Source organism: Pavona decussata, unplaced genomic scaffold (genome assembly GCF_977016875.1).
Source record: "Pavona decussata unplaced genomic scaffold, jaPavDecu1.1 SCAFFOLD_168, whole genome shotgun sequence".
NCBI classification, from domain to species: Eukaryota; Metazoa; Cnidaria; class Anthozoa; order Scleractinia; family Agariciidae; genus Pavona; species Pavona decussata.
This window is the reverse complement of record NW_028145579.1, coordinates 807,765-824,050: the sequence shown is the minus strand read 5'-3', so window position 1 is coordinate 824,050 and position 16,286 is coordinate 807,765. Positions and strand designations below refer to the sequence as shown.

Here is a 16,286-nt window from a genome sequence, read left to right as displayed (position 1 = left end):
ATTTTGTGAAATGTCACCGCAAACTTTCAAGGCAAGACAAATTTAATGACTTTTAATTTCGAAGGTGGGGGAAAACATGTCGTTTAGATTACAAACGCTAAGGCCAGCTACAAAGTGATTTTCAAGGAGTGAAAGATACCCCACGAATGCAGTTAATATCATGATTATATAATTTACATGTAAGTGAACATCACAAAGAGTAAACATAGATCCATTTGAGGCTTGGCGTTTTTTTTAACCCCAATGTAGAATTAAATACAACTAAGTAAGGATAACCTCCAAAAGACGGATTATCTTGAACCTAAAGTCCAACTCTATTTTTGGAGCTAAAACAACTATTTTAAAATTTGTGTAACGGATTTAAGGAAAGCAAACAGGAACTCGTCAGGGGAATGTGAATGTGTTCCCTAAAATTTTCTGCTGCTTAACAAATGTTCAGCGAAATATTCCAAACAGATCGAACTCCGTAAACTTGCATAAACAAACAGTCCTTGTTAAGGTGCTAAAAACGATTTCGGAAAAACAGAAAATGGCATTTGAAGTTTTAATCTCAACTTATCACTTGTTGATTACTGCGGCCGTATACAGATAGGAAGTCTACTTCCTGTGGTTGTGTTTATTGTGCTGTGCAAGGTGATTCTAGCTTTTGAGTCTGCGAATAAAATCCTAGAGTATATCAGTGTCCATTTAATTGTAGGGTACTTAGCAGTACCCTTCTCTAGTGCTGTTTAATATACTGTTGTGCCTTGGATTCGGAAATCCTACAGTCAGTGATCGGTTTATCATACCAGGATCCCACGATTTATTACACTGTCCAATTATTAAGATGGTGCTAACTTCGTGTCTGTTGTTCAGAGATCATTCAAATCAAAGCTCTCCGCCACTATTTTTCAGGGCAGTTATTACTCAGTACGACCGCCCTGATATAAAAATAAGAATAAAATAAAATAAAATAAAATAAAAACCCCGGGCCATTTGAACTTCTCGAAAGTAGATCAATCAGAAATGGCGAATGAAATCAATTAATCCGACAGCGTTTGATCTCGAGCGAAGGCTTTATTCGACAATCTTGATTCAGATTAGCGTTAAAGATATCTACTGATATGGTTTTAACTACCAAGGCAGGATTATAACAGTACTGAGCTAACGTACATTCCTTGATTTTTGATGGCTAACGAGGTGCAAGATTAGCTCTGATAGATACAAGTTGTTAAAAGGAAAACATCAAAAAGTGCATGGTCATGGGCAATAAAGCTCTTTTTTCTTAAGCTTAGTATCATTGACAAAAAATGACATTCCTCAATTAACAACGGTTTAAATAAAGAAGAAGCCAAGGTTTTGGATCACCATTTAAAGTTGTTAAGAGTTAAGAGGGTTTACCATTCTAATCTCGGTGTTTAAATGCAAATTTATCAACAAGGATACTCTAAAATCGACTTCTTGCAATCTGATTAAAATATACCCCTAGGACGTTCTGAACAATCCGAAGTTGTTTCCTTAATCTGGCTCAAACCCAGGGACGTTTCAAACCATAATTAAACCCAAACGGAAAATCTGGCAACTTCCCGTAAAAAAAAATAGCCTATGAAACATGTAAGGTATTCGATCGTGATTTGCACGATTAACTTGGCATTCGTAAATTAACCAAACATGCCGATATGTGCCTAATAGGTGCTTATTTTTGTCTCTTACAAACAAAAGCAAAAGAAACGGAATTTATTTTAAAAGAAAGAGAGCTAATCTCTGTTTTTGTTAAACATTGGCGTGACCTATCCCGCCCTCTCCACGGAAACTGCCACACATACTTCCCTCCTTTGATATTCATAAAGTCACGCCGAAGTGACGAGACATTGTGAATTTTTGTTTTCTTTTCAAACGCGAAAATAATTTGACATCTGCTCCCCACAAGAAGATATTCTAAGAAGTTTTACAGCAAACGGCATGAACAAATGAACAGAACGTATTTCAAGATTTAAATTTTCTATTTAAATGTGTAATGGCTCCATATTCATTTAGTTGGATTCAATTGTATCGGATTTGGCTCAAACTATTATTGGAACGCAGGACGCAGAGCAGAGAACTTGTATATCTAAGCCTTTTCTTAAAATAATTGCTTCGATAACGGTGTTTCATTCTCCATTTTAAGTATTTAATCAGTTCCGTTACTTAAATACGATTTTTTAAACCAATAAGTGATGTTTTGACATTTTGTTTAAGTACAAAAATGTCTTAAACACAGTTAATCACTTAAAAGTTCTAAGTTCTCTATTTAAATCAATAAATGAATATCTACCATTAAAATAATTGAACGCTGTGGTTTTAATCGTAAGCTGAACACAACCGCAAAATTCGACAACAAGTTTCGTGCACTTAATTAAGCTGATTATTACAAGCCAATTTACTGCGTTCGCTCTGTTGTTGTGAATTCTTTATTTAGTACACCAATTATGCCTTGTTTTCCCTTTATACACTCTAACGTCAATTCTCAACATTCATAAACACGCAAATAACCCAATGGAATGTATCTTCCCGCAGAGTAATCCGGATTTCCATTTTGTGCAATTTCCTGTGCTTATTCAAGTCACACCGCAATTAATATCCGGAAAGTGCCGTGTGGCCATTTTTAAAAACAGTTCCGTACAAAATGGATGAGATGTCGGAGGAGTGCACGCTACTTTTTATCCAAGATGACATTCGAATAACTCCCTCCGTACTCGGTCAACATTGCGGAGCGAGCTCGAACTTTTTTAACGAGTCCACGAATGACCACGAGTAAGTACGAGTGAGCACGAGTGCGAACTAAGAACTACCAGTGACCTTGCGCACTAAAATAATTCTCTTAGTCACTGTGACGTCAGTATGGCGTTTCCATGACATCTTTCACGGTATCCAACAATTCATGACAGCTTGATTTTTGCTGGAGATTTTATCTTAGCAGTTCGGTTTTAATTCATTTCAAAATAAGTCTACTTGTAATTGGTTATTTTTTTTATTTACCTTAAATGCAAATTAAGCTTTTTCGAGTAAATGGAAAACGTAATACCACTCCATTCCGCCATGAACCTTAATTGGGCAAACATTTACGCTGATTGGCCTGTTCAATCATCATTTTTTTTTTTATTGACGCCGACGTGAAGATGGGAGAAAAAACCATAACATTCATGCATGGTTGAGCTCTTGAAAATTCCAGTACTGGACGGAAATATTTGAATATCATGTTTTTCATCACAAAAATAAAACGCGTTCGCTGCCTTTGAGACAATGAAAGGCTTTTAACGTATGACAAACCGCAGGAAAAAATGCTAGCACATTTTTTCAAGTTCAAATTCAACTATTTCAACTGCTCTTGAAACTAACCTATCCTCCATCACTTAATAGAAATACACGGTTGCCTAAATGGCGCCATCGTGAAAATGGCCCGTCTATTTTGTTCATCGATCTCTTTCCTGTTTGCACCCTTGAGGGAAGTTAAGGTATGTTTCAGGGCAAAAGAAGCACTGGTTTCAGTGTGGCTTCTTCTTCATGTAATATATCAAACACGAGAAAGCGTGTTTCATCAGATATCCAAACACTGAGAAGTAAAACGAGGCGCAGCCGAGTTTTTTTAAACGACTTCGAGGTGTTTGGATATCTGATGAAACACACTTTCGAGTGTTTGATATGGCTTCTCAAATGATCAATAATTCTTGGAGAAATTCAAGGCTAAGTTGGCAATATTTTATGGTAATTAGGATCACATATCCGAACCACGGTCACGGTAGTGATTTTCTTTGTTTTCTCTTGATGAATTATTAATGAGTTTGAGAAGGGCATTTATTGTATTATTGTTCCAACTTGTTTAATACCATATTTTTCTTGCAGGAATCCTTTCTTTTTTTTAAGTTCTACAGCTACATAACAAAAAACTATGCTACTGGCTAAACAAAGACTACATCTGTGCTACGTACAGAAAAAAAACATCTTCGTTTCACTGATTGGTTGGTTGATCTCAGTGTATTGACACTTGCATACAGCTCTTGAGACGGACTGCGTAGTTCATAGTTGGGATGACCAGCAACAGGGCCTCGAATGGCCAACTACAAAACATACATAACTAAAAGAGATTATGCGTAATTACGTGACCGGCAAGCATCAGCTGACAGATAAATTGGAAGTCGTAAATCGTCTCAGAAATTCAGATTGAATTTTGAAAAAAAAAAAATGAAACTGGCCTTTCTTTCGTCGCCTAAAACTTTAGTAAAATGGAAAACTTAACTTAAGTTCTTTTATTTTCGAAGAGATAAATTAAGTCGTTATGAGGGACGAATGAAGTTTTTACGAGGTCGTCAGAGGCCCAAAAACGATCTTAGAAAACAGAAACAACACTTGAAGTATTTTGTTTTTTTTAACGTTCTCGTTGGGCACCCCTGTCCATCTGTGTTAATTGTTTCCTATTCTTTACAAAGAACGAGTGCAATCGGAATTTGGAACTCTAAATCGACCTTCAAGCGCTTCCTTTAATTTGTACTACCGACAGAAATGCAGAGGCTCTTTGAATGTGCCGTTTATGGAAATTACCTCCCAAATACAATGCTAACCTTTTGCCGACATTGGCAACCATTGACAGTAAGCGGGATAATCTGGTTCCCAGACCAGCCGCACCCTGACTTGAAAATCTAATACCTACAAAGCCTAATGCGCTTTTAAAGCCGTTTTGCGGGTCGATGAACTGCTAAAAGTAATTTTGAGTTAGCTGTGCTTTTCTGCAGTCGAGGGCTACAAGTTCACAAGTGTATTGACTCTATCACAAAGTGCCACCCTCGAGAAATACAAATACCACTCTTGTGTGAAGTGCTCGAACCAAATAAATGAAGTTTCGGGTTAGAACTGGTTGATTGCGCTATTCCATTGTTTGTTATTAGCTAAAAGCCGGGCGACTTCAATTCAAATTACACTCGACTCTGCAACTGAAATTTTATGCATCATGTGAGCAACAAATTTTAAACAACAATCTATTTACCGTAGAGTTGACACAACAACACGGTATAAAAACAAACAAAGACGGCAGACAACCAAAAAATTTTGAGAAATCTAGCTATGCTTTCCTGTAACTAAGCTTCAAGAAACCAGTACCTTTAATTTTGAGAAATCTATATATATTCATGTACCTAGGCTCAAAGAAACCATTTCCTTAAAGCTACATGTACGTACAATCACACCAACCAAATGACTCCAAAAATAACTATCTTTTTAAGTCGCAAAGAGCGATGACACAAACACAAACATTTCATGCTTAAAGATATGTACTTGGCATTCGCTTTATGATGGTGAAATTAAAAACGTTGACTCTGTCCTGCTGTAATTTCTTTGGGCAATCTGTAAACAATCTTTAAACCAGTGCTCATTTTAGGGGCACCCAACGGATCGTTTCGGTAAATTATCTGTTCCGAAGGCCCTTAATCCCGTACAATTTTCTAAAGGGAATTTTCACCTCGAGCCTTCGAGAAAATTTAAGGCCTAGTGTTTTCGGATTGATAAAAATGTCGTTTCGACTACCGAAAAAAGGTCAGTTGAGATTTTCGGAAAGGAAATAAGACCTCAGGTTTTCGGGAAATATACAAAAATGCTCTAGTAATTTCGAAATGACTTATGCTCCCCTAGAATGACCAAACAGATAAAAATATTATAGCGCAGCCTAAAATGAATCAACAGAGTTTTAAAGACACTCCAGACAGCCTAAAATAGCGTTTCAAAGGATTTGAGAGAAAACTGTCGTTGGGTGCCCCTGTCATTTTAACGATCCCGCGTTGAATATAATCCTTCCTAATCCGATGGTGTCCATTTAGCCTTTAGCCAGTAGACTCCACAATCCACTTAATATAATAACAATAATAATCAATTTTTTTAAAAACTTTTCAATTGTTCATGGTCAAGTCCTGGGCAAGGCTAAATCCGCACATTTTTTTCTTTCTCACGCGTATTACTATAAATCTACTAGTGTTCTATCACGAATGCCATTCTCTGATTGGCCACGCTACTCGCTATCTATTCTGTGATAGATAGTGAGTAGCGCCTTTCAACAAAATGGCGGTCGCTTTCTCGCGTTTTCGAAGTGTCTGCGATGAGGATATAGATAATTTACTTTTTTTAGTTTTGAACGACTGGTAGATTTATACTAAAACAATTAGATTATTCGCTCTCGATTTCTATGCGTGATAGCTGATTCGGGCGCATCACGCGATAGAAATCTCGTGCTCATAATCTAATTGTTAATTAGCGTGCGATCGCAAGTGAGAAGGAGAGGCCGTCCCGTGAAAGACCTAGAAATGCTAAAAAAATATGATGATCATGGCTGTCGAAAATCTTCTCTAGAACCACAGAAAATGCGCAAATTGACTTAAAAGTAATCAAAGCGAAAAGGAAACGCTAAAACAGTGAAAAATTTTAACGTGCCAAGGATAAACTTTAAATTACTGATAATATAATGGTACAAGTTTGGAAAAACGTGGCTGTCAAAATCTTGTTGCCATGGAAATATCAAGTAACATAAGCAATGAACTATTTAATACAGCAAATTGCTGCCGGATATTTAATGTTAGGAAAAGTCATAAAGTTTGGTGGCGTTTGCTTTAATATTTAAATTTATTATGAATGTTCACAGGGCAGTTTGTGCCCACCCAGGGCAAATATGGTTTAAAATCTTCCCCGCGCTGTGTTAGACGTTAAAGACTTTCAACGCAAGATTGTTGTGTTGGCGGCGTGGCCCAGTTGTAAGGGCGCCGGCTCGGCCACGCTTGTAAATAGCTAGCTTGTTTGCCTACTGTCAGTTTTAACCTGCTATGTTTAAATTTGATTCCCGTTATTTTCGAGTGCAGTGCCTGTAAACCAGCTTGGTAGCTAAGTGCATTTCCACTGTAAACAAACTTTTGACATCACGCTCGGTTGTATATATGGTACATAAATGGCACTTTTATCACGTATGTTGCCACATAACAGCAGGTATGTTATTCCCTACAGACTCGAGGCTTGGTTGAGAGGCTTGGCCGATACTTTCGAAGAGCCGCTATCTTTAGGATTTTCTTGAAACTGTCTCAGTTTCTAGCTGCCTTCGACAGGTCGTTAATTTTTAGGGTTACAGCTACTTTTGAACTACAGGATTATATATAGTTCTTTCCTTGCTAATCGGCAACCGTACTAGATGCCTCCTGTTGCCATGGCAATCCTGCCACGGCAAAACCTTTTCTGCTGTAGTTGTTACTTTTCAAAGTGTTGAGCATGAATTCCGCAACATCAGCCCGTGTGATGAAATACTTGACGGTCCCAGTATTACACTGTCCTTCTTCGACTTTGTAATTCCTTGTTCGATCCCCTAAGGAGAGGGTTTGTCCTGTGTTAGCCTGTATCGCCCACGCCTCTTTTGTACATGAAGCAGTGAGGGATGGCAGGGAACAGGGATAGGGGGAGCAGGGATGGCACAGTGGTGAAAGCACTCGCCTTCCACCAATGTGGCCCGGGTTCGATTCCCGGAGTCGGCGTTATATGTGGGTTGAGTTGGTTGTTGGTTCTCGTCCTTGCGTCAGGAAGAACGCATAAGGATAACTTAGATCAAGATTTAATCTCATCACGAAAGGACAGTTAACAATGCGCTTTCTTCGGTTATTAGCCGTTTCTATACTAGAGAACGCATTATTCGTATGGACGAACTTGGGTAAACATTCGTTGTTCGTCTGGTTATGCAGCTCTAATGTAAAGTCGGGCATAAGACGTATTATGCGTCTGGACGAACTATCTTCGTCTTGAACGACGCACAACTGAAAATAGTTCGTCCAGACGGATAATGCGTCCTCTAGTATAAAAACGGCCATTTTCTTGGTTGGTCGTGGTCACTAATTATTGGAGGTCTAACAGTCTCTTCCGCAGCTTTTATTAGGGTAGTCACACAACGCTTCTGGGAAGAAGTGTTGCGTGACCACCCTGACAGACTACAATGTACACTTCTATACATGTAACAGTGACTTATGGAAGCTGTTTAGATTTGCTTCAAATTAGCAAACCAGCTTTGTAGGATAAGTAGTCTATACGGCTGGCTGTATTCTCTTCTCCGCGAGTGAAGGCAAAAACGTGTTCGCAGCGTAGTTGCGAATACGAACAGATAAAAATAACTCACTTGTGAAATTTCCCCGTTCTACTCGCAGCTCCGCCTGTAACTCGCTCGACACGTCTTCGCTGTGAAAACTTCACCACAGTGTGCGAACAACCCCCTAGTAGGTAGCCTATACGTCGGGTGAGTCCGACATTGCTGGAAGTCTTTATGTACTTAAATTTAGGTTAGTTTGTTATCGATAGCACTAACTTACCATTCATCAAACCACATGGTCTAACAATGGTATAATCCACAACTTCAGGATCAGTTGCCTCCAGTAACCGCTCACTGGTCGCCATGTCTTTTATCATGCCATTAAGAAAAAGAGGGTTGATAATCCAATCCACTAGCCACTTGTTATTTGGCCCTGGCTGGGTGCACCATGCAGTCATCACCACCAGTCTTTTTATGCCGCACCTGTTGATTGATTGATTGATTGATTGATTGATTGATTGATTGATTGATTGATTGATTGATTGATTGATTGGATGACTGATTAATTTGTTTCGATGACTGATTGATTGATTGATTGATTGATTGATTGATCGATTGATTGATTGATTGATTGATTGATTGATTGATTGAGTGATTGATTGATTGATTGATTGATTGAGTGATTGATTGATTGATTGATTGATTGATTGATTGAGTGATTGAGTGATTGATTGATTGATTGATTGATTGATTGATTGATTGATTGATTGATTGATTGATTGATTGATTGATTGATTGATTTGGTCGTAGTAAAAAAAATTCCACTAGAAGCAAAAGTAATGACTTTAGCATGTAAATCGTTAAATGATACAAATTCAGTAAATCTATAGCAAACAATTTTTTGGGGGTTATTACATCCACCAAGCAAAAAAAAAAAAGAAAAAAAAAACACACACAGACACTTGCACAATTGTTTATTGTAAGCTACAAGCATGCACAGTTCAGTATTCAAAGACAGTGGGGCATACAATGCAAGAATCAAGAATCATGGGTTATTTGATCTACCCTGGCTCCAGAAGTCCACTCTCTAAAATATCAAGACTGAAGATAACAGCTGTCAATGGTTTACAGAAACTTCCAAGATGGGTACTTGTGCCTTTGTCACTTGTCGCTCAATAACAAAAACTCTCTTGCATCAGAGTATCTTTGATCTGTTGTCTTAAATTTTGTGATTTTTCTTGACTAAAATGTGTAAAAAATCACCTAAAGAACACTAAAACAATAACACTGGGCACAATTACCTTCTCTATGCAACTGAAATTATGCAATGTCAACATATGTTTGTCATGGCACTAAAAACGTCACAGATTGGTTGCTGTTCTTTGTATATTATGATGACTGTAAGCACCCAAATTTCATGCAGTCAGATTATGCGCTTTCCCCTCCCCCAGTCTAATGCTAAAGGAACATTCCAATAAATTTTTAATGGCACTTTAAGATAGAAGTTCCAGAATAACTTTAATGTACCTTTTCATTCCTTCCAATATAGCATGCATAGATTCTGAGTAGAAAGTCGTAGGATTGAAGATACTTGCAACAACTCCCAAGCCAGACACCACAGCATCCTTGCCCTCCAGTGCAGAAACAAAACTCTCCACATCACAAGCATCCCCCTTAACTAACTCTAGGTTAGGATGCCTGGAGAAAACAAAATAGATGACAACAATATTCTGATTACATTTTTATTAACACACTTCAACCTTGAGAAAGACCTGGCAAGAGAATAGATCTTTGTCACTCGGTGGCCATGTTGAGTCTCACGAGAATAAAAAGATTTGTTTTTGCATGGCAAGCCTTGTAGTCAGGGAGCATATGTCCCGATTTGAAGTCCCGTGGGATTTTCTTGAAGATAACAAGCCACCTACCTAAAAGTGTCAAGGGGACCCTTAGGAACACAGAAAATGTTGTCGGCAATTCTGCAACTTGCACCGGCAACTGCTACGGTGGTTTTAAAATAGGCCCAGCATGGAAACGAGGCTGAGACTTAAATTGCTCATAATTATCGATAATTGCAACCAAATGTGACCAAACTTGCTGAGATTTATTATGACGTAATATCTAACATGTCAATAGTCATAATGATAGTTAACAAGGTCACGTGACCATGTTGACATGGAAGTGAGGCTCTTACATTAGATTGCCTATAATTATCGCTTATTTGAACTAATTGTCACCAAACCTGGTCAGATTGGTTATGAAATGGTATCTGACATGTTGATAAACATTAAAGTAATACATATAGTCACGTGACCTTTTTATCATGGAAGCGAGGCTCGAGCAGAAAAATGTTTATATCCGGCATCATAATATGTACATTATTTCAAAAATTACTGTCACTGTTCCCCAATGATGCCTGCTTTGATACCTGCTTTGAATTCTGATATAATAATCGAAATTAACCTTATTGCTGGTCAGCGGTCTTTTTCATCAGCTACTCAAAATGATTATATCCGGCATAATTATATGTACATTCTTTCAAACATTGCTATCACTTGTTCCCCAACGGCACCTCCTTAATGGCATGAAAACAAGGCTGTTAAATAAATACCTAAGACTTTCTGCAAATACTCATTTCAGAAATTTCTATATTTGTTCTTTTTAACTTAAACGGTATAAAAAGATGACCGAAGCTTTGATTTTTACGTGTCATCTACTCTTTATCGTTATCATCAACATCCACTTCCTCCTCGTCGTCACTGGAGTCGCTGCCCACTGCCCATCTCCTCTTCCTCCTCAATGGCATTATTGCAGGGCTCGTCTTCATTGTCAATACAACTACAGAGATCAGTGCATGAGAGTCCGGCCTTGTGACATTGGCATCGGTTCGTTAACTGGCTTTTTTTTTTAGCCTTGTATTTTATTGTATTATATATTTTATTGTAAATCAAACGTAATTCAGCCTGTGGCTGCAAGGTTTTTGATTAATAAACTATCTATCTATCTATCCACCTCTCCCTTGAACAACCACACTTGACTAGATGGATCACGGCATCTGGCGCTGGCTTTAATGGTGTTCTTATTGGAAACCATTCATCTGTCAATGAAAGCATATACATGCCGTATACATTAAGTTTTTGCGAATTATTCTTGGCCATGGGTGGATAATTCCAGATAAAGATATACTACATTAATATGTACCTGTTTCCAATTTCCATCCGTAATTCCATGGCGATGGCAGTTCTGGATTTGACACGATGTCGTTGTTCCATACCATACGCTGGTGATGTGCTCTCTTGATAGCTTCCTTCAGTGATGCTAAGATGGGCGGCAGTCTCTCCGATTCAGCTTGCTTCTTGCGATACAGGAGCCATTTCAGTTCCTTTACCTTGGTGATGTGTGTATTTGGCTAGTACAGCTTGCAAACTAGCTTTTCGATCCCAGCATAGGTACTTTCATTCGGCTGAACAGCGGTTCCCAGGTCTGCAAGTGCAGTGATGCTGTCTTGATCAGCGTGAATGAAAGTAGCCATGCATCACAATGTGGAGCTCTCCAGGTCGAAGAATGAGGTGCTTCAGATCACGACGTGTCATTTGAAGTATCTTTGCAGGCTGGTATAGCCCTAAATCCAGCGAGTTCAATGTGTTCCTTGTTGGGCCAACCACTTTGACGCTAATGTCTTGTGCTTGCATGAGCACAGTGAAAAGCGTGGACCACTCGTGGGCTGGCGCAGCAACTAAAGGAGGTGTTCCCAATCGTGTGGTGGGTAACACGGGTCAATGACCAGCGAGTTATAGGCAGACCAGACTGGGATGCTGGTGATCTTCTTCGGTTGAGTATCTAGCTGCTCAATTGCCTCAATAGCTTGGGAGTTGTCTGCTTGAATTCTTGTCACATTTCTCCCAAGAAGCCACACAGCATCTCCCATTCTTATCTGGATTGGAAGTTCTTTCACGGCAAGACTGAACTTGGCATTAACAGGACATTTGGGCTTCAATGGCGGGGCAGGGCATTCCACAAGGCTGGTAATGGAATCTGGCAGATCTTTCACTGAACGGCCTTGTGAAGCTGGGTCGACATTAACATGAACCACCTGGTCTTGGGCATCGGCGCGTTGGTAAATCACAATTGCAGTGCCATGGAGCGTACGCTTGCCATCAGGATTATCTTCGGCGAAGTCGACGTTATCAGTCCCTTTACGATGTCTGGAGGGAGATAGACACTATCATTCTGCTCCATTCGTTGAAGGACATTTGATTCGATCTGGGATTCTACACTTAGCACTAAGTTGTAATCCACTGACATCCCAAACCAGTGGAGTAAGCTGATTAACTCTTTGCTGCGCACAGCTTGATGGACAACAAGTCATATAGCCAGTTGTTGAGGCATCTCAGTTGTCATCCTAGTAGTGTCTGACTTCTTGCACTTCACTTGGGGATCTGATAGACACATGGCCACGGTACTTTGAGTAAGGCTCATTGCACGCTTGTGTACCTCACTGGACTTTTTCTCTGACGAAAGCAAGTCAAATGGGCCCTGTATTACCCACCTAAACAAGCTGAAGAGTTCCATGGGTACGTTTTTGTCAGTGATGTTATCAAGGGCGCCGGTAAATACCCACTTCTTACACTTTCGGATAGACTTTCTAATCAGTGCAGCGGCATGAAATAACGTCTTCATCTCGTCATCTTTAATATCATCCTGATCGTCATTTTTTGGCACGCTCTATCTCTTCCTTTCTTCGCGCTAACCCTTTCCGATTCGTTAACTCACTTTGGCCTGTGAAACTCGATGTCGACAATTCCATTTTGGAGTAGTTGCTTCAATGCCTTTCGATTCATGGTTTTATTGGCGATGTTGTTTACGTTAAGAATTTCTTTGTATGCAGCTTGTAACTGAGAAATCGGTACAATCTTCCCATCACTTAAAATTATCTCAGTTAAAGTTAAGAATTCTATCTTGGCTACTATCTCACTGGCCATTCTAACAGGGACCCCAGAAGCGGGAGCGCGCTTACGCAAAATATTGGTCACGCTGTTCAACCAACAGTTTTTGTGGTACTTGATGTCGATTGAATGCGCATCATTGGAGGCAATGGCGGTATTTAGCTTAACAGCGAGCTTCTCGTTACCTGACAAAGTGATGGCTTTACGTAGTGATTCTCCGCCAGATAGTGTCCTAACATTAAATAGCATCTCCCTATAACCTGCTTGACCATCACAAAAAAAGCAAGCAGCTTTGTTTAAAGGTGATGTTTGCGACCGAGTCAGCTGAGAACGCCCTGGAGTAATACTATCAGCTCCCGATCGAGACTTACGCCTAAATTCGTTTGGGCCAGATAACTCTCCTCCATACTTCTCCTTCGCTCTCTTGATCATCCCTGTGTGGGCAACACCCTTGTAGCAGGATCGATGCCATGAAGAACCCTTTTCCTCAAGATCTTTCACTGAAATATCCTGCAGCTTAACCCAAGCCTCCGAGTACTACTGTTTATTGCCATCACTAGCCCATTCTTTGACAAAATCTAAACTTTTCCGTAGGAATCAATTGAAGGTTTGCAAACAAGACTTTCCTTCTCTCTTTTCTGGCAAATAATGCACAAATCAAATTCTAGATTTGTCTTTTCGGGGTCTAGAGAAGCAGAAACATATAAATTCGCCATAAAAGATCACGACAGTGTGAGAAGCTGATGAAAAAGACCGCTGACCAGCAATAAGGTTAATTTCGATTATTATATCAGAATTCAAAGCAGGTATCAAAGCAGGCATCATTGTGGAACAGTGACAGTAATTTTTGAAATAATGTACATATTATGATGCCGGATATAAACATTTTTCTGTTCGAGCCTCGCTTCCATGTTAAAAAAGTCACGTGACTATATGTATTATTATAATGTTTATCAACATGTCAGATACCATTTCATAACCAATCTGACCAGGTTTGGTGACAATTGGTTCAAATAAGCGATAATTATAGGCAATCTTATGTAAGAGCCTCGCTTCCATGTCGACATGGTCACGTGACCTTGTTAACTATTATTCTGACTATTGACATGTTAGATATTACGTCATAATAAATCTCAGCAAGTTTGGTCACATTTGGTTGCAATTATCGATAGTTAGGAGCAATTTAAGTCTCAGCCTCGTTTCCATGCAGGGCCATACGGGGCCTATTTTAAAACCACCGTAGCAGCTGGCGGTGCAAGTCGCAAAATTGCCGACAACATTTTCTGTGTTCTTAAGGGTCCCCTTGACACGTCTAGATAGGTGGCTTGTTATCTTCAAGAAAATCCCACGGGATTACATATGCTCCCTGACTATTGCACTGAATTTGCGTCTGGGCAAGGCTTGCCGTGCGGAAACGAAGCTTTTTATTCTCCTGAGACTCAATATGGCCACCGAGTGACAAAGGTCTATGGGCTCTCTTGGAAGCCTGCATTGCCTGCTCTGAAGTTCATAAAGGGACTGGGCCATAGTTTACACATTCTCCAAATTGCGCCATACAAAGAAATGAAACCTATCACCAGAAAGATAAGACTGCGTAGTAATCAGGCTCTGACCTGTCAAAGGTCTCCCAAATTCCATACAAATGTGTCTAATTCTGAGATGTTGTCCCCCAAAATTCCATACAAAGTCTCTAAGTTTTCCCATTTTTAAAAGCTTTTTCTGCTAAGTTGCAGTCTAACTTCAGAACCTCAAACTCGGTAAAACTGACCAATTTTAATGTGATCTTCCTTGTGATGGATTCCAATTTCTGATTAAATGAAAATTTTAAATCTCATCCCCAGTCCCCAACTGAACTCCAGAATGAGCAATTGTAGGCATACCCTGTAGTTGGAGAGGGAGAAGGGAAGAAAATTCCTTTCCTTGCTCTGCCATCTCCTCTCAATTATGCCTGCCACGCAAGCCAAATAGCAGTGAAAAAGTAGGATTCAGGGAGGAATAGCTGCTGTACAGCCTTATTAACTAGCAATTTCAAAATTAAGACATAACAAAAGCTCACTGCTTTCTTGGCATAAAAATGCAGCTAAAGAACTTAGTAATAATCAAAGATTAAGGAGTGTGTTTGATGATCTTGATCGCAGGCTCTCTCTCGTTTGTGATGTCATCCACCCCTGCAAAAAAATCTGCAGGGAATGCCAGATGTGCACCCCAAGATCCTTCCATTCACTGAATCAATGTTGTCTCATACAATCTTGATTCCCCCAAAACTCTCCGATTTCCATACCCTTTTCGAGAGTAAACTCGCTGAAAACCATACCCTTCACAGCCGCACATACTTATATAGCTCATATATGGGAGACATTTTGAGATAACTTAGTGTTAAAAATGTTAATCAAGGCAGTGGCATTTAGGTTGAAAGTGAAAACGTTCTGCCTATATATCCAAAATGGCAACTAAAGACGCACACAGGTCGTCACATAATAGGTTTAAGTACTACATTTTTCGCGCTGCAATCTCTGGCCCATTTAAACTTAATTATTACTGGAAATTTTGCGCAGACTCCATTCGATTTTGGAACAGAATTGAATATCGAACCAAACATTTGGTTCAATAAACTCGTTACCCTACAACCTTACCGTGTTTCGACTTTCGCGGGTGTTCTTACAACAGCTGTAACATGGTGGCCTCTTTCAAGTGCTTGTTTCACTATCTCCTTTCCTGTTAGTCCTGTTCCTCCAAAAACTACCAGCTTCAATGGCTTCAAACTCCCTCTTTCATCCGCCATTTTGAATTTGCATTGATGCGTCAGGCCTGGGATAGAAGGCGATATTTCGAGTATCATACATGCATATAATATCAGCTCTGACGTCAATTGTGTTACTAGTGTCCAAAGTTGACATGAGCAAGATTTAATTGACTGGATTATCTGCGGAACATGATCACCGATTACACAATGAGGCCGAGACAATAGATAGTACCATTTTATTTCAAACTTAACCAGCTAAACCCCGCGTTTTTACGAGGCCGGCGTTTTATCGGGGCCCGGCGTTTATTAACGGAGTGCAATTTTCTGTCATTTTTTCAGGTTGATGTTTTATCACCCATTCCCTTGTCCAGCTGACAAGCCAAGACCGCTGGATAAAAAGACAAAAGATGCATTTGTGTGAACAAATTTTCTTCTGTTTTGTCCACCAACATGGCGGCAATGAAAACCACCTATACTGATATTTCTATGCTTTGTGGAGTCACGTTTTCATAAGGCTTTCGTTGTTGTTTGGTTCGTCACACAA

General features: G+C 39.5%; 1 protein-coding gene across 2 annotated transcripts; it reads right to left on the bottom strand.

Moving 5' to 3' along the window:
- Window positions 1-32: 32 nt before the first annotated feature.
- Window positions 33-15,954, bottom strand: LOC146464200 (flavin reductase (NADPH)-like). Of its 2 annotated transcripts, none has more exons than XM_085130125.1 (4): window positions 15,633-15,954; window positions 9,584-9,754; window positions 8,337-8,539; window positions 33-7,348 (listed from the first exon to the last, which is right to left on the bottom strand). In XM_085130125.1, the coding sequence occupies exons 1-4, from the start codon at window positions 15,836-15,838 to the stop codon at window positions 7,158-7,160; spliced, it is 771 nt and encodes a 256-aa protein (XP_084986251.1). In that variant the 5' UTR covers window positions 15,839-15,954; the 3' UTR covers window positions 33-7,157. The 2 variants fall into 2 exon arrangements, with proteins under 2 accessions (XP_084986251.1, XP_084986253.1); XM_085130127.1 differs by having other exon boundaries at window positions 33-4,076.
- Window positions 15,955-16,286: the final 332 nt, after the last annotated feature.